Genomic DNA, 21,881 nt, shown 5'->3' with positions numbered 1-21,881 from the left:
AAAAATTACGAAATCCTAGGAGTTGAAAGAAAAAAAAAATCAAGGAAAAACCATGATCCTTACACCTAGAAATAAAGGCCTTCCAGACCTTATGATAAATCTTCCCAGTCACCGCTTGTATCAAAGTCTCAATTACAGAATCATAAAAACCCCTCTGCCTGAGAACTAACCATTCAACTTCCATACCATCAAGTTTACAGCAAACCAGATCTTAATACAGTATGATGCAGAGGAAGTGAACATGGACAGCAGCTGGACATCTGAACCAGATCTGCATACCAAAGATTAAGCCTGAGCAATCAGGATAACTGATGATTTCCCTTGACTGATCTAGGTAGTCACTCTGGAAAGAAAAACCAGAGGAAGAAAAACATAGGTTAGCCAAAACGACCATGGAGCTACCAGAGTATCCACAAACTCCGCCTGAGGGTTCCTGGACCTTGTATAGTATCTGGGAACTAGAAAGTTTTTTGTTCAATCGAGACGCCATCAGATCTCTCTGGGAGACCCCAAATATCCACTATCTGTTTGAAAACATACAGATGAAGAGACCAATCTCCTGGATGCATTTACTGACAAGTTAGAAAATCTGCTTCCCAGTTGTCCACTCCTGGAATATGAACTACAGATATCAAGCAACAATTGGCTTCTGCCAATGAAATAATTTGAGACACTTCCTTCATAGCTTGGGAACTGCAAAAAACAGAGATAAGACTCCCTTTTAAAGAGAGACTAGATCTGAAGGGCTCTGAATATTGCACAGTTCTAAAACATTTATTGGCAACCTCACGTCCCAAGGAAACCAAACCCCTTGTTCCTTCTGAAACCCCCAGATGGCCTCAAACTGAAATACTTGCATCTGAAGTGATAACAGTCCAAATAGGATGAGAAAAAAGCCCCCTGCATAATAATCTGATGATTCAGCCACCAAGACAAGGACAGACTTGTTCTGTTATCTAGATAAATCTTATGAGAGTATAAACCCTGCACCACTGCTGAAGCATACAAAGATGAAGAGACCTCATGAGAAAATGGGCAAACGGAATAGCATCCAATGCAGCAATCATGAGACCTAACATCTACATGCAAAGAGCAACTGAGGGAAAATAAATTGACTGAATGAAAGTTTTGACAAGCTGACATCAGCTTCAACCTTCTGAAAGTGCTTATCTAGAAAGGAAAACTTTTGAAACTGATAATGTTGCCTGTTATTTAGAACATGAAGGCAAAAATCCTTTAAATCTATTGCGGACATTAAGGCAGAATAGTCCAAATAGTTAAATTTTGAAAGTACGAACTCTGAGAAACTTGTTCAGAGTTTTTAGATTCAAAACTGGTCTGAAAGTTCCTTCCTTCTTTGGAACAATGAAGAGATTTGAATAATATCTTAAAATCTGGCTATCAGGAGGAGGCAAAGACACCACAAGCAGAGCACTGAAATATCCCTTGCACTTCTCCTACCCTCTCAGCAGTTGAAGCCGAGGATAAGGAAAAGTAGAGATAAAAAGGGGTAAAGAGGTGCCGTAAGACTGCCACCACTACACAATTTCAGGGCGGGTTTGTGGACTCTCACTGCCAAGAAAGAAAAGAACCCATCAGGTAAGCATAAATTATATTTTACGTCTAATGGCAGTGAGTCCATGAATTCCATTCGTAACCTATAGGAAACCAATACCCAAGCTGTGGAGTATTTTAGGGAGGAAAAGGTAGAGAAGGCAGTACTAGGCACCACCACTTGAAGAACCTCTCTCTTAAAAGACGTCTCTGCTGAGGAAAACACATCAAATTGGTAAAATTTAGAGAAAGTATTTAATGAAAACCAGGTATCAGCCTTGCAAATCTGTTCAACCTGAAGCCTCATTCTTGAAGGCCCAGAAAGTAGAAACCGCAGGGGTAGAATGTACCGTAATCCAGAATGGAGGCTGCTGGCCCATCTCTATATAAGCCATGCAAATCAAACTTCTGAGCCAGAAGGAAAGAGTAACTGATGTGGCCTTCTGACAGTCACCAGGAGAGACTATCTCGTCTCTGGATCCAGAGATATTACCTGAGACAGGTCTTCATTGCCTGAGCATACAGTAGAGGTCTCAGATGAAAGTGGGCATAAGGAATAACATCTGAAGCTGCAACCATAAGACCTACCACCTCCATGCATTGAGCCACTGAAGGCAGAGGAGTAGATTGAAGTAGACGGCAGGCAGCCTGAAGCTTCTCCCTGAGTAGTTCTGTGAGATAAATACGCATGCTGATAGAATCTATGATGATCCCTAGAAAGTTCACTCTGGTGTTGGGAATGAGAACTATTTTCCAGGTTTAATTTCCAGCCATGCATCCAAAGATGCCAGAGTAACTTCTCTGTGTGAGATATTGCTAAATTTAAAGATGGTGATTGAACCAATATATCGTGCAAGTATGGCGCTACCACAATACCCTTTAGACTACAGCGAGGAGAGCCCCCATACTTTTGTAAATCCTGGGAAGGCTACGAATTGGTATTGCTTGTCCAGAAAAGCAAAACAAGGTACTAGTAATGATCTTGGAGAATTAGGATATGAAGGTATGTGTCCTTCAGATCTATGGTAACCATGAATTGACCTTCCTGCATGGGAGGAAGAATGGACCTTATGAAAAGGGTACCCTTACAAATTTGTTCAGACAGTTCAGGTCTAAGATGGGACGAAAAGTCCCCTCCTTTTTGGGAACGATTAAGAGGTTTGAATAGAATCCTCTTCCTCTCTCTGCCTGTGGCACAGGTATCACAAATCCCATAACACCAGATCGTCTACACAGCGTAGAAAGGATGTTCTCTTTTTTGGATTCCCCATTTCCTTGATAGAAGAAACCTGCCCCTTGGAGGGCGAGATCGGAAACCTATTTTGTATCCCTGAGATATGATGTCTAGAACCCAAGGGTCTTGGATGGACTGAGCCCAAACTTCCTGAAACAAGTCGGGGGCTGACCCTTCATGCAGACTCCTGGGCATTTCGGACTTGGTTGCTGAAGCACTACTCTGTGTCTTGTTTAGACGAAAGGAGCAATAACGTCCCATAGGACGTCCCTTAGTTCTAAATTTCTTATCTTGGGGTAGAAAGGCACCCTTCCCGCCAGTGACAGTAGAAGTAATGGAATCCAGTCCCGGGACTAATAGGGATTTTCCCTTAGAGGCCAAAGATAGCAACCTGTGTCTACCCCATATTGTGGGCGAAAGAGGGGAGTTTTGATTCTCTTTCATAAGAGTATTTCTTATGATATCTTATCTCAAGATGCGGACCCTGCGGGCAGGTACTTAATATTAGAAGTTAAAATTCATGATATAGACCTAATATTATGTAATGTATACGGACCAAAAAAGATCGACAAAGTTTTCCGGAACAAATTGAAAGTTAAACTGATGAAATATAATGGTAAGAAATTAGTGATTGCAGGTGACTTTAATATGACAGATAGCACTCTGTAGGTCCAGCAGCCAAAGGTTATGAAGGGTGCAGGCTATCAGAAGCCACTGGTCAGCTCCTCAGCAAAAACTCCAATCCAAGAAATAGCAGCACCTTGCTTCAAATCATATATTTATTGCAGAGACAAGTAACAAGATTGCAACGTTTCGGGGGACAACCCCTTAATCATGCATGTGTACATCAAATCCTGCTTTAAATAGCCAACAAATTAACCCAAAAAATGCTCAATGCACCTGAGCACACCTGAGCATACTTCCACCTAGTGGTTAAGTTTATTAATTACACTTCATTTAAAACAGAATCAATGTAACACATCTGGAGCAGCTTTGCAGCAACATAACTTATACATTATGATCATAATCAATTCTTAATTGTTAAACCAAAAAAGGAGGTGAGAAGGAATACATTTCACAATTTATCTCTTTAGTGCCAAAAAATTCTAAGAAAAACAGACCAATCAATCTTCGTATTCATACCATTTGGTTCATACGATCTTAGGCTAATCTCTAATTTTCCTCTGTAACATGGGAATAGCAGCTAATGTCTCAGATACCGCAGAAGATACTTGGGAAGCGATCACAGAAGCCGCAACTGAATCGTCAGTTACATTCCGCTAGAAAATTGCGTAGCCAGGAACTTGCTATCAGTTCGGTAATAAAAAAGGGTCTAAGCACAAAATCACTTCTAAATACACTTTTAATCCTGTCCTGCTCCCCTGATTAAAACTGAGCCACCAATCCTTAACACAGCCCAGTGCCCAGCCTTCTACTGCCATAACTAGTCCTGTATGACAGGACAATTTCCCACCTTAATGCAATATATCTGCTTCTGTGCCCAGTGTCTTAGTTAGGAAAAGACATAAAAAATGGCACTTACCTGCACTTCAAGCTGTCCGGCAGGAGGACAGCTCACCAAGTATGAGAGGAAGCCACTCCTCACAGAGAACTGTGGATAGAAAAAATGAACAGAGTAAGCATACTCTGGCATTCTGTTTGCGGGGCAGCAATCCTGTCAGGAAAACGCAGTGAGGCCCACCTCACAAGTTCCTAACTGCTTTAAAGCTACCACAGCCCTGCTGAAGAAACTAACGTGGAGTACAGCTAAACCCAGCTTGTCAGGGAAGATCAGAGCAAGCCTGCTCAGGCTTCCAAAATAAAAAAAACTTAATTGAAGAATCTTAATCAGACACCTAAAACTTCACCTCCTCCTTGCACTGAAGGCAAAGAGAATGACTGGGGGTTGTGGGAAGGGAAGTGATACTTAACAGTTTGCTGTGGTGCTCTTTGCCTCCTCCTGCTGGCCAGGAGTGATATTCCCAACAGTAATAGATGATTTTGTGGACTCACCGTATCGTAAGAAAGAAAATTATATAATATTAGAAAAGTATTACCCTGCCCCATCCAAGCTACTTCATAATGCCACCCGGCTGGCAAAAATTTCTGCACATAACACTGCTGCAACAGTGTCAGGATTAAAGGTAATCTATCTTTCTCATCACTCTTTAATTCCATCTATGTTTTAATATGTCCTCAACCATTCATTATAACTACGTTTCATTACATTTGAGGACATTCTAGGACCAGTGGCTAAAATAATTAGACAAACAATCTTCATGTGCTATTACTGCTTTAACGTTAAGTGTCCTAGATAACAAATAGACATGGAAAAATAAATAAAAGGGACATAAAACCCCAGGTGTTTCTTTCATGATTCAGATAGAGCTTGCAATTTTAAACAACTTTCAATTTACTTCTATCATCACATATCCTTCATTTTCTTGGTATGCTTTATTGAAGGAGCATTAATGTACTTACTGGGAGCTGGCTGAACATATTGGGTAAGGCAGGCAATGACAAAAGGCATATATGGGCAGTCACCAATCAGCAGCCAGCTCCCGTACCTAGGTATGCTTTTCCACAAAGGCTACCAAGAGAACAAAACAAATTAGATAACAGAAGTATATTGGAAAGTAACTTGCACACTCTGCCTGAATAATAAAAGTTTAATTTTTACTTTACTGTCTCTTGAAATACAACTGAATATACCTGTTCAAACTGATTCATTACTTAATTTGGAAAGTATTTTTAAAGGGACATTAAACCCCCAAAAAATCTTTCATGATTCAGACAGAGAATACAATTTTAAACAACATTCTAATTTACTTATATTATCTAATTTGCTTCATTATTTAGATATCCTTTATTAAAGAAATAGCAATGCACATGGGTGAGCCAATCACATGAGGCATCTATGTGCAGCCACCAATCAGCAGCTACTGTGCCTATCTAGATATGCTTTTTAGGACAGAATATCAAGAGAATGAAGCAAATTAGATAATAGACGCAAATTAGAAAGTTGTTTTAAATGGTATTCTCTATCTGAATCATGAAAGAAAAAATTAGGGTTTAATGTCCCTTTAAAATCTCATTCTCTCAGAGATAATTATCTTACCGGAGATTGTTATCAGCCCCTCCCACAATCACTAAGCTGTTATCCGCTCGCAGCTTCTCACGAAAATCTTCCATTGCCTCTGGATGGCACTGCAGGGAGTTCTGGCCAACAACAAAAAGTACTGGGGTCTTCATATCGAGAAGTGGATCATCAACATCCTTTAAAAAACAACCAAGTATAAGAGAAAATGGAAAGCCGACTCAAACTAACCATACACAGATTATTATATTATTTATTGACATAGCAATTTGGCTATTTTTACATTCTAAGACCTGCATTAGATTCATATAGTCTACAGTGTTTGAAAGGAAAACAGAAAATGTTTTTAATATTAAATACATTAACTTCTTAAGGACATATGACGGAATTTTTCCGTCATAAAACAATTGAGCAAACTGAAAGCTGTGTCCTTAAAGGGTTAAACAAGGAATCAAAATAATCAATATACATTGTAAAAAAAATTTAAACCTTTGAAAAAAAGTTTCCATTGTAATATCATCCCATGTGCATATATATAAAAAAATAATAAAGAGAACAAATATATATAGACCAGACTGAGTAAGGGGTTTAATACTTGTTGATGCTAAATTATTTTATTGCATTTGGCAGTGAACATTAAAAATGTAATGTTTTGTAAGTTTCTCCTTTGTATGCACAATATCTTATTACTTTAAATCAATAAAGCTTGTCTTATATAAAAATAAAAAAAAACAGTAAACACTAAAGCACATCACAAATGAAATACTATTCTAATATTCTAATAGTCTGTGTTTACATAAAAACACAATGTAGAATTATAACATATGAACAAATGTGCTTGCTGATAACTCCTCATATTTAATTTGACTACCCTGTGCTATTCTCTACGTAACTTTTTTTCCTTTAAAAAAAAAAGATAAAACTGAAACAAGTTGACACTCACCCCTCTGGGTCCATCAATAGTTACAAGTGGAAATCCAAGGCAAACAACTGCTGTCACATATTCCATTAGGGACACCTGTGAGCATAAAAAAACATAATTTATGCTTACCTGATAAATTCCTTTCTCCTGTAGTGTGATCAGTCCACGGGTCATCATTACTTATGGGATATTAACTCCTCCCCAACAGGAAGTGCAAGAGGATCACCCAGCAGAACTGCTATATAGCTCCTCCCCTCTACGTCACACCCAGTCATTCGACCAAGAACCAACGAGAAAGGAGAAACTAAAGGGTGCAGTGGTGACTGGAGTATAATTTAAAAATTTAGACCTGCCATAAAAAACAGGGCGGGCCGTGGACTGATCACACTACAGGAGAAAGGAATTTATCAGGTAAGCATAAATTATGTTTTCTCCTGTTAAGTGTGATCAGTCCACGGGTCATCATTACTTCTGGGATACCAATACCAAAGCAAAAGTACACGGATGACGGGAGGGATAGGCAGGATCTTTATACAGAAGGAACCACTGCCTGAAGAACCTTTCTCCCAAAAATAGCCTCCGAAGAAGCAAAAGTGTCAAATTTGGAAAAAGTATGAAGCGAAGACCAAGTTGCAGCCTTGCAAATCTGTTCAACAGAGGCCTCATTCTTAAAGGCCCAAGTGGAAGCCACAGCTCTAGTGGAATGAGCTGTAATTCTTTCAGGAGGCTGCTGTCCAGCAGTCTCATAGGCTAAACGTATTATGCTACGAAGCCAAAAAGAGAGAGAGGTAGTCGAAGCTTTTTGACCTCTCCTCTGACCAGAGTAAACGACAAACAGGGAAGATGTTTGTCGAAAATCTTTAGTTGCCTGTAAATAAAATTTTAGGGCACGAACTACATCTAGATTGTGCAGAAGTCGTTCCTTCTTTGAGGAAGGATTAGGACACAAGGATGGAACAACAATCTCCTGATTGATATTCCTGTTAGTGACTACCTTAGGTAAGAACCCAGGTTTAGTACGCAGAACTACCTTATCCGAGTGAAAAATCAGATAAGGAGAATCACAATGTAAGGCTGATAACTCAGAGACTCTTCGAGCCGAGGAAATAGCCATTAAAAATAGAACTTTCCAAGATAACAATTTTATATCAACGGAATGAAGGGGTTCAAACGGAACGCCCTGTAAAACGTTAAGAACAAGGTTTAAACTCCATGGCGGAGCAACATTTTTTAACACAGGCTTAATCCTGGCCAAAGCCTGACAAAAAACCTGAACGTCTGGAACTTCTGACAGACGTTTGTGTAACAAAATGGACAGAGCTGAGATCTGTCCCTTTAAAGAACTAGCGGATAAGCCCTTTTCTAAACCCTCTTGTAGAAAAGACAATATCCTAGGAATCCTAACCTTACTCCAAGAGTAACCTTTGGATTCGCACCAATATAGGTATTTACGCCATATTTTATGATAAATCTTTCTGGTAACAGGCTTCCTAGCCTGTATCAGGGTATCAATTACTGACTCAGAGAATCCACGTTTTGATAGAATCAAGCGTTCAATCTCCAGGCAGTCAGCTTCAGAGAAATTAGATTTTGATGTTTGAAAGGACCCTGAATCAGAAGGTCCTGTCTCAGAGGCAGAGACCAAGGTGGACAGGATGACATGTCCACTAGATCTGCATACCAGGTCCTGCGAGGCCACGCAGGCGCTATTAGAATTACTGATGCTCTCTCCTGCTTGATTCTGGCGATCAATCGAGGAAGCATCGGAAAGGGTGGAAACACATAAGCTCTCCCGAAGGTCCAAGGTGCTGTCAAAGCATCTACTAGGGCCGCTCCCGGATCCCTGGATCTGGACCCGTAACGAGGAAGCTTGGCGTTCTGTCGAGACGCCATGAGATCTATCTCTGGTTTGCCCCAACGTCGAAGTATTTGGGCAAAGGCCTCCGGATGAAGTTCCCACTCCCCCGGATGAAAAGTCTGACGACTTAGGAAATCCGCCTCCCAGTTCTCCACTCCCGGAATGTGGATTGCTGAGAGATGGCAAGAGTGAGACTCTGCCCAACGAATTATCTTTGATACTTCCATCATCGCTAGGGAGCTTCTTGTTCCTCCTTGATGGTTGATGTAAGCTACAGTCGTGATGTTGTCCGACTGAAATCTGATGAACCCCCGAGTTGTTAACTGGGGCCAAGACAGAAGGGCATTGAGAACTGCTCTCAATTCCAGAATGTTTATTGGCAGGAGACTCTCCTCCTGAGTCCATGATCCCTGAGCTTTCAGGGAGCTTTCAGGGAATTCCAGACAGCGCCCCAACCGAACAGGCTGGCGTCTGTTGTTACAATTGTCCAATTTGGCCTGCTGAATGGCATCCCCTTGGACAGATGTGGTCGAGAAAGCCACCACAGAAGAGAATTTCTGGTCTCTTGATCCAGATTCAGAGTGGGGGACAAATCTGAGTAATCCCCATTCCACTGACTTAGCATGCACAATTGCAGCGGTCTGAGGTGTAGGCGTGCAAAGGGGACTATGTCCATTGCCGCTACCATTAGGCCGATCACCTCCATACATTGAGCCACTGACGGGTGTTGAATGGAATGAAGGACACGGCAGGCGTTTTGAAGTTTTGTTAACCTGTCTTCTGTCAGGTAAATCTTCATTTCTACAGAATCTATAAGAGTCCCCAAGAAGGGAACTGTTGTGAGTGGAACGAGAGAACTCTTCTTTTCGTTTACCTTCCACCCATGCGATCTTAGAAATGCCAGTACAAACTCTGTATGAGACTTGGCAGTTTGAAAGCTTGAAGCTTGAATCAGAATGTCGTCTAGGTATGGAGCTACCGAGATTCCTCGCGGTCTTAGTACCGCCAGAAGAGCCCCCAGAACTTTTGTGAAGATTCTTGGAGCCGTAGCCAACCCGAATGGAAGAGCTACAAACTGGTAATGCCTGTCTAGGAAGGCAAACCTTAGATACCGGAAATGATCTCTGTGAATCGGTATGTGAAGGTAAGCATCCTTTAAATCCACTGTGGTCATGTACTGACCCTTTTGGATCATGGGTAGGATTGTCCGAATAGTTTCCATTTTGAACGATGGAACTCTTAGGAATTTGTTTAGGATCTTTAAATCCAAGATTGGTCTGAAGGTTCCTTCTTTCTTGGGAACCACAAACAGATTTGAGTAAAACCCCTGTCCGTGTTCCGACCGCGGAACCGGATGGATCACTCCCATTAGTAAAAGATCTTGTACACAGCGTAGAAACGCCTCTTTCTTTATTTGGTTTGTTGACAACCTTGACAGATGGAATCTCCCTTTTGGGGGAGAGGATTTGAAGTCCAGAAGATATCCCTGAGATATGATCTCTAACGCCCAGGGATCCTGGACATCTCTTGCCCAAGCCTGGGTGAAGAGAGAAAGTCTGCCCCCCACTAGATCCGTTCCCGGATCGGGGGCCCTCAATTCATGCTGTCTTAGGGGCAGCAGCAGGTTTTCTGGCCTGCTTGCCCTTGTTCCAGGACTGGTTAGGTCTCCAGCCTTGTCTGTAGCGAGCAACAGCTCCTTCCTGTTTTGGTGCAGAGGAGGTTGATGCTGCTCCTGTCTTGAAATTACGAAAGGAACGAAAATTAGACTGTCTAGCCTTCGGCTTGGCTCTGTTAGTTGGGTGCAAGAGAATGACTGGGTGTGACGTAGAGGGGAGGAGCTATATAGCAGTTCTGCTGGGTGATCCTCTTGCACTTCCTGTTGGGGAGGAGTTAATATCCCAGAAGTAATGATGACCCGTGGACTGATCACACTTAACAGGAGAAAACACAAAAGCTGTTAAATATATACCCGAGCAATAACAAAAAGCAATATTACAAGCTTGCCAAATCAAAAATCCCATCTTTTTCTTTTTTTATTGGTTTATAATGATTACATTATTAACTATTACAAGAGCTAATAGATAATGTAAAGCAGTAGAGTAGACCATATTAATTAATCTTATTGCAATCTCCCAATTTTTCTTTGAATTGTAAAATGCGAGCACTATTACTTATTTGTCAATGACTTTACACAGTTTGAGCGCAGCCACTCTAATACTATACTTTTCAACCACTTTAAATTGCACAGCCATCAATAATTTAAAACGTAATACTCATTGGTAGTGGGGAAACTGCTCCACATTTTGTTTATACAATATGGAGACAATTTTGTTTCCAATGTTAGTATGTCTTTTCACTGATGTATGTTTTTTTGTTGTTGTTTTTTTCACTTTTGTTTATGTTCTAAAGGTTCTAGAAAGGGGACAACAAATCTTATATGGGACAGATAACACTACAGATCATTAGCCCTCTAAATCTCAACAAAATGTGCAGACAGAGCATGACTAGTGGGCTATAATGATGTTAAGCTCTCAGTGGTGAAATACATACACTCACAAACATAAGTACTATGTAGAGAGATTCAGGTTGAAACACAGCACCTACACTCTCTTTTTTTTTTTGGAGTCTAGTACTCTAACAGTGTGTTTGCACAACAGATTAGCATCTTCCAACAGGTGCCGCACTATGAAATTGTCATCCTCAGTTTTGTTTAGTTTAGTTTGTTATATATATAAAATGATGAAAACACAGGTGGTGTTTTCTGCAGACGATAGTCTGCCATAGGTTTATGGTTACTATAAAAGATTCCCTCCTCTCTATAACGACGATAATCTTGGTTCTAATAGGAGTTTCTACTACCTACTTTTACTCATAAGAGCCTGACACAATTAAGTAAACAAAGGTTAAATCATGCTGTTATGAATTACCATTTAACTTTGCTTTCTTTAGAAGGGGAGTTTGTAATACTGGCTATTTTCTGCATGTACTTGTCATTTTATCCTTTGTACTATGAACCTATGTTTCTCAATAAAAAGTTATTGAAATAAAGTTTAAAAAAAAAAAAAAGGGAAAGTTTCTCATATATAAAAAGAATATAGAGGCTGAAGATAATTAAATATGCTTGATTTGGAATCAAACAAGAATTTATATAAGTTATATATGTGTACATAAAGGTGCCTGCTATTAAAGGGGCAGAATTATGAAACATTATGCTAGCCACACCTTAAAAAAAACAGAATTTATGTTTACCTGATAAATTACTTTCTCCAACGGTGTGTCCGGTCCACGGCGTCATCCTTACTTGTGGGATATTCTCCTCCCCAACAGGAAATGGCAAAGAGCCCAGCAAAGCTGGTCACATGATCCCTCCTAGGCTCCGCCTACCCCAGTCATTCGACCGACGTTAAGGAGGAATATTTGCATAGGAGAAACCATATGGTACCGTGGTGACTGTAGTTAAAGAAAATAAATTATCAGACCTGATTAAAAAAAAAACCAGGGCGGGCCGTGGACCGGACACACCGTTGGAGAAAGTAATTTATCAGGTAAACATAAATTCTGTTTTCTCCAACATAGGTGTGTCCGGTCCACGGCGTCATCCTTACTTGTGGGAACCAATACCAAAGCTTTAGGACACGGATGAAGGGAGGGAGCAAATCAGGTCACCTAAATGGAAGGCACCACGGCTTGCAAAACCTTTCTCCCAAAAATAGCCTCAGAAGAAGCAAAAGTATCAAACTTGTAAAATTTGGTAAAAGTGTGCAGTGAAGACCAAGTCGCTGCCCTACATATCTGATCAACAGAAGCCTCGTTCTTGAAGGCCCATGTGGAAGCCACAGCCCTAGTGGAATGAGCTGTGATACTTTCGGGAGGCTGCCGTCCGGCAGTCTCGTAAGCCAATCTGATGATGCTTTTAATCCAAAAAGAGAGAGAGGTAGAAGTTGCTTTTTGACCTCTCCTTTTACCAGAATAAACAACAAACAAGGAAGATGTTTGTCTAAAATCCTTTGTAGCATCTAAATAGAATTTTAGAGCGCGAACAACATCCAAATTGTGCAACAAACGTTCCTTCTTTGAAACTGGTTTCGGACACAGAGAAGGTACGATAATCTCCTGGTTAATGTTTTTGTTAGAAACAACTTTTGGAAGAAAACCAGGTTTAGTACGTAAAACCACCTTATCTGCATGGAACACCAGATAAGGAGGAGAACACTGCAGAGCAGATAATTCTGAAACTCTTCTAGCAGAAGAGATTGCAACTAAAAACAAAACTTTCCAAGATAATAACTTAATATCAACGGAATGTAAGGGTTCAAACGGAACCCCCTGAAGAACTGAAAGAACTAAATTGAGACTCCAAGGAGGAGTCAAAGGTTTGTAAACAGGCTTAATTCTAACCAGAGCCTGAACAAAGGCTTGAACATCTGGCACAGCTGCCAGCTTTTTGTGAAGTAACACAGACAAGGCAGAAATCTGTCCCTTCAGGGAACTTGCAGATAATCCTTTTTCCAATCCTTCTTGAAGGAAGGATAGAATCTTAGGAATCTTAACCTTGTCCCAAGGGAATCCTTTAGATTCACACCAACAGATATATTTTTTCCAAATTTTGTGGTAAATCTTTCTAGTTACAGGCTTTCTGGCCTGAACAAGAGTATCGATAACAGAATCTGAGAACCCTCGCTTCGATAAGATCAAGCGTTCAATCTCCAAGCAGTCAGCTGGAGTGAAACCAGGTTCGGATGTTCGAACGGACCCTGAACAAGAAGGTCTCGTCTCAAAGGTAGCTTCCAAGGTGGAGCCGATGACATATTCACCAGATCTGCATACCAAGTCCTGCGTGGCCACGCAGGAGCTATCAAGATCACCGACGCCCTCTCCTGATTGATCCTGGCTACCAGCCTGGGGATGAGAGGGAACGGCGGGAACACATAAGCTAGTTTGAAGGTCCAAGGTGCTACTAGTGCATCCACTAGAGCCGCCTTGGGATCCCTGGATCTGGACCCGTAGCAAGGAATTTTGAAGTTCTGACGAGAGGCCATCAGATCCATGTCTGGAATGCCCCACAGCTGAGTGACTTGGGCAAAGATTTCCGGATGGAGTTCCCACTCCCCCGGATGCAATGTCTGACGACTCAGAAAATCCGCTTCCCAATTTTCCACTCCTGGGATGTGGATAGCGGACAGGTGGCAGGAGTGAGACTCCGCCCATAGAATGATTTTGGTCACTTCTTCCATCGCTAGGGAACTCTTTGTTCCCCCCTGATGGTTGATGTACGCAACAGTTGTCATGTTGTCTGATTGAAACCGTATGAACTTGGCCCTCGCTAGCTGAGGCCAAGCCTTGAGAGCATTGAATATCGCTCTCAGTTCCAGAATATTTATCGGTAGAAGAGATTCTTCCCGAGACCAAAGACCCTGAGCTTTCAGGGATCCCCAGACCGCGCCCCAGCCCATCAGACTGGCGTCGGTCGTGACAATGACCCACTCTGGTCTGCGGAATGTCATCCCTCGTGACAGGTTGTCCAGGGACAGCCACCAACGGAGTGAGTCTCTGGTCCTCTGATTTACTTGTATCTTCGGAGACAAGTCTGTATAATCCCCATTCCACTGACTGAGCATGCACAGTTGTAATGGTCTTAGATGAATGCGCGCAAAAGGAACTATGTCCATAGCCGCTACCATCAACCCGATCACTTCCATGCACTGAGCTATGGAAGGAAGAGGAACGGAATGAAGTATCCGACAAGAGTCTAGAAGCTTTGTTTTTCTGGCCTCTGTCAGAAATATCCTCATTTCTAAGGAGTCTATAATTGTTCCCAAGAAGGGAACCCTTGTTGACGGAGATAGAGAACTCTTTTCCACGTTCACTTTCCATCCGTGAGATCTGAGAAAGGCCAGGACGATGTCCGTGTGAGCCTTTGCTTGAGGAAGGGACGACGCTTGAATCAGAATGTCGTCCAAGTAAGGTACTACAGCAATGCCCCTTGGTCTTAGCACAGCTAGAAGGGACCCTAGTACCTTTGTGAAAATCCTTGGAGCAGTGGCTAATCCGAAAGGAAGCGCCACGAACTGGTAATGCTTGTCCAGGAATGCGAACCTTAGGAACCGATGATGTTCCTTGTGGATAGGAATATGTAGATACGCATCCTTTAAATCCACCGTGGTCATGAATTGACCTTCCTGGATGGAAGGAAGAATAGTTCGAATGGTTTCCATCTTGAACGATGGAACCTTGAGAAACTTGTTTAAGATCTTGAGATCTAAGATTGGTCTGAACGTTCCCTCTTTTTTGGGAACTATGAACAGATTGGAGTAGAACCCCATCCCTTGTTCTCTTAATGGAACAGGATGAATCACTCCCATTTTTAACAGGTCTTCTACACAATGTAAGAATGCCTGTCTTTTTATGTGGTCTGAAGACAACTGAGACCTGTGGAACCTCCCCCTTGGGGGAAGTCCCTTGAATTCCAGAAGATAACCTTGGGAGACTATTTCTAGCGCCCAAGGATCCAGAACATCTCTTGCCCAAGCCTGAGCGAAGAGAGAGAGTCTGCCCCCCACCAGATCCGGTCCCGGATCGGGGGCCAACATTTCATGCAGTCTTGGTAGCAGTGGCAGGTTTCTTGGCCTGCTTTCCCTTGTTCCAGCCTTGCATTGGTCTCCAAGCTGGCTTGGCTTGAGAAGTATTACCCTCTTGCTTAGAGGACGTAGCACCTCGGGCTGGTCCGTTTCTACGAAAGGGACGAAAATTAGGTTTATTTTTTGCCTTGAAAGGCCGATCCTGAGGAAGGGCGTGGCCCTTACCCCCAGTGATATCAGAGATAATCTCTTTCAAGTCAGGGCCAAACAGCGTTTTCCCCTTGAAAGGAATGTTAAGTAGCTTGTTCTTGGAAGACGCATCAATTGCAAAGTGGCGTCTAGGGTGAAAGAATTAGCCAATTTGAGAGCATTGATTCTGTCCATAATCTCCTCATAAGGAGGAGAATCACTATCGACCGCCTTTATCAGCTCATCGAACCAGAAACATGCGGCTGTAGCGACAGGGACAATGCATGCAATTGGTTGTAGAAGGTAACCCTGCTGAACAAACATCTTTTTAAGCAAACCTTCTAATTTTTTATCCATAGGATCTTTGAAAGCACAACTATCCTCTATGGGTATAGTGGTGCGTTTGTTTAAAGTGGAAACCGCTCCCTCGACCTTGGGGACTGTCTGCCATAAGTCCTTTCTGGGGTCGACCAAAGGAAACAATTTTTTAAATATGGGGGGAGGGACGAAAGGAATACCGGGCCTTTCCCATTCTTTATTAACAATGTCCGCCACCCGCTTGGGTATAGGAAAAGCTTCTGGGAGCCCCGGCACCTCTAGGAACTTGTCCATTTTACATAGCTTCTCTGGGATGACCAACTTGTCACAATCATCCAGAGTGGATAATACCTCCTTGAGCAGAATGCGGAGATGTTCCAACTTAAATTTAAATGCAATCACATCAAGTTCAGCCTGTTGAGAAATGTTCCCTGAATCAGTAATTTCTCCCTCAGACAAAACCTCCCTGGCCCCATCAGACTGGGTTAGGGGCCCTTCAGAGATATTAGTATCAGCGTTGCCATGCTCTTCAGTATCTAAAACAGAGCAGCCGCGCTTACGCTGACAAGTGTTCATTCTGGCTAAAATGTTTTTGACAGAATTATCCATTACAGCCGTTAATTGTTGCATAGTAAGGAGTATTGGCGCGCTAGATGTACTAGGGGCCTCCTGAGTGGGCAAGACTCGTGTAGACGAAGGAGGGAATGATGCAGTACCATGCTTACTCCCCTCACTTGAGGAATCATCTTGGGCATCATTGTCATTATCACATAAATCACATTTATTTAAATGAATAGGAATTCTGGCTTCCCCACATTCAGAACACAGTCTATCTGGTAGTTCAGACATGTTAAACAGGCATAAACTTGATAACAAAGTACAAAAACGTTTTAAAATAAAACCGTTACTGTCACTTTAAATTTTAAACTGAACACACTTTATTACTGCAATTGCGAAAAAACATGAAGGAATTGTACAAAATTCACCAAATTTTCACCACAGTGTCTTAAAGCCTTAAAAGTATTGCACACCAAATTTGGAAGCTTTAACCCTTAAAATAACGGAACCGGAGCCGTTTTAAACTTTAACCCCTTTACAGTCCCTGGTATCTGCTTTGCTGAGACCCAACCAAGCCCAAAGGGGAATACGATACCAAATGATGCCTTCAGAAAGTCTTTTCTAAGTATCAGAGCTCCTCACACATGCGACTGCATGCCATGCCTCTCAAAAACAAGTGCGCCACACCGGCGCGAAAATGAGGCTCTGCTTATGCTTTGGGAAAGTCCCTAAGTAATAAGGTGTCTAATACAGTGCCTGCCGATATTCTTATATCAAAATACCCAGATAAAATGATTCCTCAAGGCTAAATATGTGTTAATAATGAATCGATTTAGCCCAGAAAAGTCTACAGTCTTAATAAGCCCTTGTGAAGCCCTTATTTATGATCGTAATAAACATGGCTTACCGGATCCCATAGGGAAAATGACAGCTTCCAGCATTACATCGTCTTGTTAGAATGTGTCATACCTCAAGCAGCAAGAGACTGCATACTGTTCCCCCAACTGAAGTTAGTAGCTCTCAACAGTCCTGTGTGGAACAGCCATGGATTTTAGTTACGGTTGCTAAAATCATTTTCCTCATACAAACAGAAATCTTCATCTCTTTTCTGTTTCTGAGTAAATAGTACATACCAGCACTATTTCAAAATAACAAACTCTTGATTGAATAATAAAAACTACAGTTAAACACTAAAAAACTCTAAGCCATCTCCGTGGAGATGTTGCCTGTACAACGGCAAAGAGAATGACTGGGGTAGGCGGAGCCTAGGAGGGATCATGTGACCAGCTTTGCTGGGCTCTTTGCCATTTCCTGTTGGGGAGGAGAATATCCCACAAGTAAGGATGACGCCGTGGACCGGACACACCTATGTTGGAGAAAATAAAGATATTTACCCCTCCAAAGGTATACTTACCTTCCGTTCCTCGCCAGCCTCTTATGATATTTTTTTCTTCTCAAAAGTGCCTCACGGGTGCGTTGTGTAATCACAGCTCACCTAATCACGGCATGGAACTAAAGGTAGCACAATCCCGACTTTACCCAGCACGAGAGCACGCTACATTCACTTCAATGGCACAATCAAACTCGCTGTGATTAGACAGTGTTGCCGTGACACACTTTTGAAGGGGGAGAAATCATAAGAGGTTGGCGAGAAACTAAAGGTTAGTATACCCTTGTGGGGGTAAATCTCTCAATCTATTTTGTTTAAGGTGTTGCTAGGTGAAGGTTACAGAATTTTGCAACATTATTTTTTACGGTAACTGTCCCTTTAAAATACATAATCTGGGATTGGTATTTAAAAAAAGGGTCTTCAAAGTGACAAGAGAATGTATTTGGTAGACATTAACAAGAAGTTTAATAAGTAAAAACCATTTAGTTGCAAGAGGGATTGTGCCACATGTGAATGCACCCAAGAAAAGAATTGGAATTTTAAAATAAGGATATATATATATATATATATATATATATATAATATATACGCACATATACACATACATACATACACAGGGGTTGAAATACCCAGTCGTCCGGTGGTCCAGGGAAACTTCAAAATAAGCAAGGAAAAGCTGCCCCAAGAAGATTTTAATATTTGCTATTTTATTAGTATTTTGTGTTTATTTGAATTTATTACCCACACACAGACTGTATGCAAGTACTGCGCACGGGCTTCTGAAAGATTGTCAGAGATGTGTATCTCTGTGTATGTGTATCTGTGTGTGTGTGTATCTCTGTGTATGTATGTGTGTGTATATATTTGTGTATGTGTGTGCATCTCTAAGTATGTGTGTGTGTATCTCTATGTATGCATGTTTGTGTATGTGTGTCCCTTTAATCTGCTATCTTGTGTACCACACAAGAACCTTACACAATCTCGCCAGTACAACCATCCCCTAACATCAAAGGTCCGAATAGCACCTAAGGACCCAAAACCTTAGAAATACAGCTTCTGTCCTCAAGATCTACCCTTAAAAAAAACACCTAAAATAAAAAATGTTAGGGATAGTGTGGCAGTGATAGGTCCGAGTAAATAAGTGGATTCCCTTATAGTAGGGATAACAATGATACCTATATACATTATATACCAGCACATATTGCAAGCAAAAGTTGTTTTGTTTTGTTTTGTTTTATTTGGCTACAAAATGGACAATAGCCCCCCAATTTAATTCTGCTGCAACCTATTCTAAAGAATGAATGCATGCTGATCTTTGCTGTTTTTTGCATACACTGTAACCTTGCACAAGTCTCTACTATAGGGGTATTTGCTAATGGGCAACTATTACACAAAACGAACACTATGTCAATGTTATGTGATAGTGTTAATATACCTTGAAAGGACATAATAATTAAAATACAAAATAATAATGAGTGAATTTCAGTTTGAAATAGAAGCATTTTTGCAATATCTTGTATTATCAAAAAATCTTCTATAAAAAGTTATTATTATTTAATGGCATACACACAGCTATACATGTATAAGGTCTAAGGTGTGTTAGGAGTGTGTAAGATTTGTGAGAGGTGTGTTTGTGTGAGGTGTGTGGAGTGTGTAAGGTGATTGTGTGTAAGGTGTTTGTGTGTGGAGTGTCTAAAGTGTGTGTTTGTACGTAGAGTGTGTAAGGTGTGTGTGTGTTTGAGAGAGGTATGTGTTTATGTAAGGTGTGTGTGAGGAGTGTGTAAGGTGATTGTGTGTAAGGTGTTTGTGTGTGGAGTGTCAAAAGTGTGTGTTTGTACGTAGAGTGTGTAAGGTGTGTGTGTGTTTGAGAGAGGTATGTGTTTATGTAAGGTGTGTGTGAGGAGTGTGTAAGGTGATTGTGTGTAAGGTGTTTGTGTGTGGAGTGTCAAAAGTGTGTGTTTGTACGTAGAGTGTGTAAGGTGTGTGTGTTTGAGAGAGGTGTGTGTTTATGTAAGGTGTGTAAGTGGAGTGTGTAAGGTGTTTGTGTGTGAGGTGTTTGTGTGTGGAGTGTGTAAGGTGTTTGTGTGTGGATTGTCTAAGGTGTTTGTTTGTACGTAGGGTGTGTAAGGTGTGTGTGAAGTGTGTAAGGTGTGTGGAGCGTGTATGGGGTGTGTGATGTGTGTGTGAGTCTGTCTGCCTCTGACTGACTGTGTACCTGTCTATTTCAGCCTCAGCTTGATGGCAAGAAGAAACATCTTTTTTTAGGTAAGATAGTATGTTTACTAAACTAAAATAAAACATTTTTTATTATACAGCTTTTTGGTCTAATCAAATACTCACATGGCAGGCTACCAACGCTCCCGTATTCCATCCAATGAGAATCACCGGTTTGTGAGGAAAGTGATTGTGAATCTACAGAGGTAGGAAAACACAGACTTAAGTACCTGCTTATACAACTAGTTGAAGGAAAGAAACATGAAAGCAAGCCTGAACATTAGAAATGTATTTATTGGTAAACTCACATGAAGTAGAATTATGCTATTACTAAGAAATTCAATAGAAGAAGGTAAAATGTTTTTCTTATTAATAAAAATAAAGTAATCACTGCTGTCTATTTTATTTGTTCCTCTTACCCCAAACTTTTGAAGAAGAATGTTTTGAAGTACAGTATCCAATTCTTGATTCTCCTGTGTAAGCTGCCATATTGTAATGTATGTTAAAGGGGCACAGCAGTTACATGGTCATGATGCTGAGTCATGTGACACACACAGCATATTGTCTATTACATATTCTTAGAGGAATCACATCTGTCTGCAGTGTGTGAGCTGCAGTGTCTGAAAATACATATTTATTTGTCAGAGTATAAATGTAAATTAGATTTCTCCATCTATGTATATACACATATTATGCATCAGAATTTAAAAAAATGTTTTATAAGTACTGTTTCCATGTTTGTTAGTTTGTTTTTAATTCCCCCCACAGTTTTATTCTTTATTTTATTGTTTTATATTCAAAACAAAGGTGATTGCAGTGCACCGTTTCAGGCACTATTATCATTGTAAATCATTAGCAAGCTCCAGGAGGGGGCGGCTCTCACACTGCATGTACTCCATAATTTTCATGACTGCTCCTTTTTATATAAAGCACTTAGGGCAGACACTTGTACCAGCTTAGTGATCGGTTAGTAATGATCGTCTGCATTATTTATCAGTGTGATCTGTTCATATCACACCCTGTGATCACACACAGAGTTCTGCTCTAATGACTGTGTCTGGGAAGAGGATGTGACAGGAGCAGATCACACTGCTAAATAATGCAAATGATTATCACTAAACGATCACTACGCTGGTACAATTGTCAGCCCTTAGGAGAGGTCATGAAAAGCAGAAATCTTCTGCATGTAGTACATGCAGCGTGAGAGCCTCCCTACCTTAAAGGGACAGTCAACACAAACATTTTTATTGTTATTTTTATTACTCATTTTTGTACAGAAAACATGGTTATATTAATATACTTTTTACCTCTGTGATTACCTTGTATCTAAGCATCTTCTGACAGCCCCCTGATCACATGACTTTATCTATTGACTTGCATTAACCCCTTAGTGACCAGAGCACTTTTCCATTTTCTGTCCGTTTGGGACCAAGGCTATTTTTACATTTTTGCAGTGTTTGTGTTTAGCTGTAATTTTCTTCTTACTCATTTACTGTACCCACACATATTATATACCGTTTTTCTCGCCATTAAATGGACTTTCTAAAGATACCATTATTTTCATCATATCTTATAATTTACTATAAAAAAAATTATAAAATATGAGGAAAAAATGGAAAAAAACACACTTTTTCTAACTTTGACCCCCAAAATCTGTTACATATCTAAAACCACCAAAAAACACCCATGCTAAATAGTTTCTAAATTTTGTCCTGAGTTTAGAAATACCCAATGTTTACATGTTCTTTGCTTTTTTTGCAAGTTATAGGGCCATAAATACAAGTAGCACTTTGCTATTTCCAAACCATTTTTTTCCAAAATTAGCGCTAGTTACATTAGAACACTGATATCTTTCAGGAATCCCTGAATATCCCTTGACATGTATATATTTTTTTTTAGTAGACATCCCAAAGTATTGATCTAGGCCAATTTTGGTATATTTCATACCACCATTTCACCGCCAAATGCG

The 21,881-nt window shown here is 40.8% G+C and overlaps 1 protein-coding gene across 1 annotated transcript in view; it reads right to left on the bottom strand.

The window, feature by feature from the left end:
• Positions 1 to 21,881, bottom strand: part of KANSL3 (KAT8 regulatory NSL complex subunit 3) — a 311,300-nt gene that overhangs the window by 226,640 nt on the left and 62,779 nt on the right. Inside the window, exons 9-11 of the mRNA XM_053717821.1 lie at positions 20,039 to 20,110; positions 6,829 to 6,903; positions 5,907 to 6,064 (exon numbers count right to left, since the gene is read on the bottom strand). Coding sequence (XP_053573796.1) covers positions 5,907 to 6,064; positions 6,829 to 6,903; positions 20,039 to 20,110 — 305 coding nt within the window. The remainder of the gene's footprint in view (positions 1 to 5,906; positions 6,065 to 6,828; positions 6,904 to 20,038; positions 20,111 to 21,881) is intronic.

Source organism: Bombina bombina, chromosome 6, assembly GCF_027579735.1.
Source record: "Bombina bombina isolate aBomBom1 chromosome 6, aBomBom1.pri, whole genome shotgun sequence".
Lineage (NCBI taxonomy): Eukaryota > Metazoa > Chordata > Amphibia > Anura > Bombinatoridae > Bombina > Bombina bombina.
Note: the sequence above shows the minus strand (reverse complement) of the source record. Positions and strands in the feature narration are given on the sequence as shown.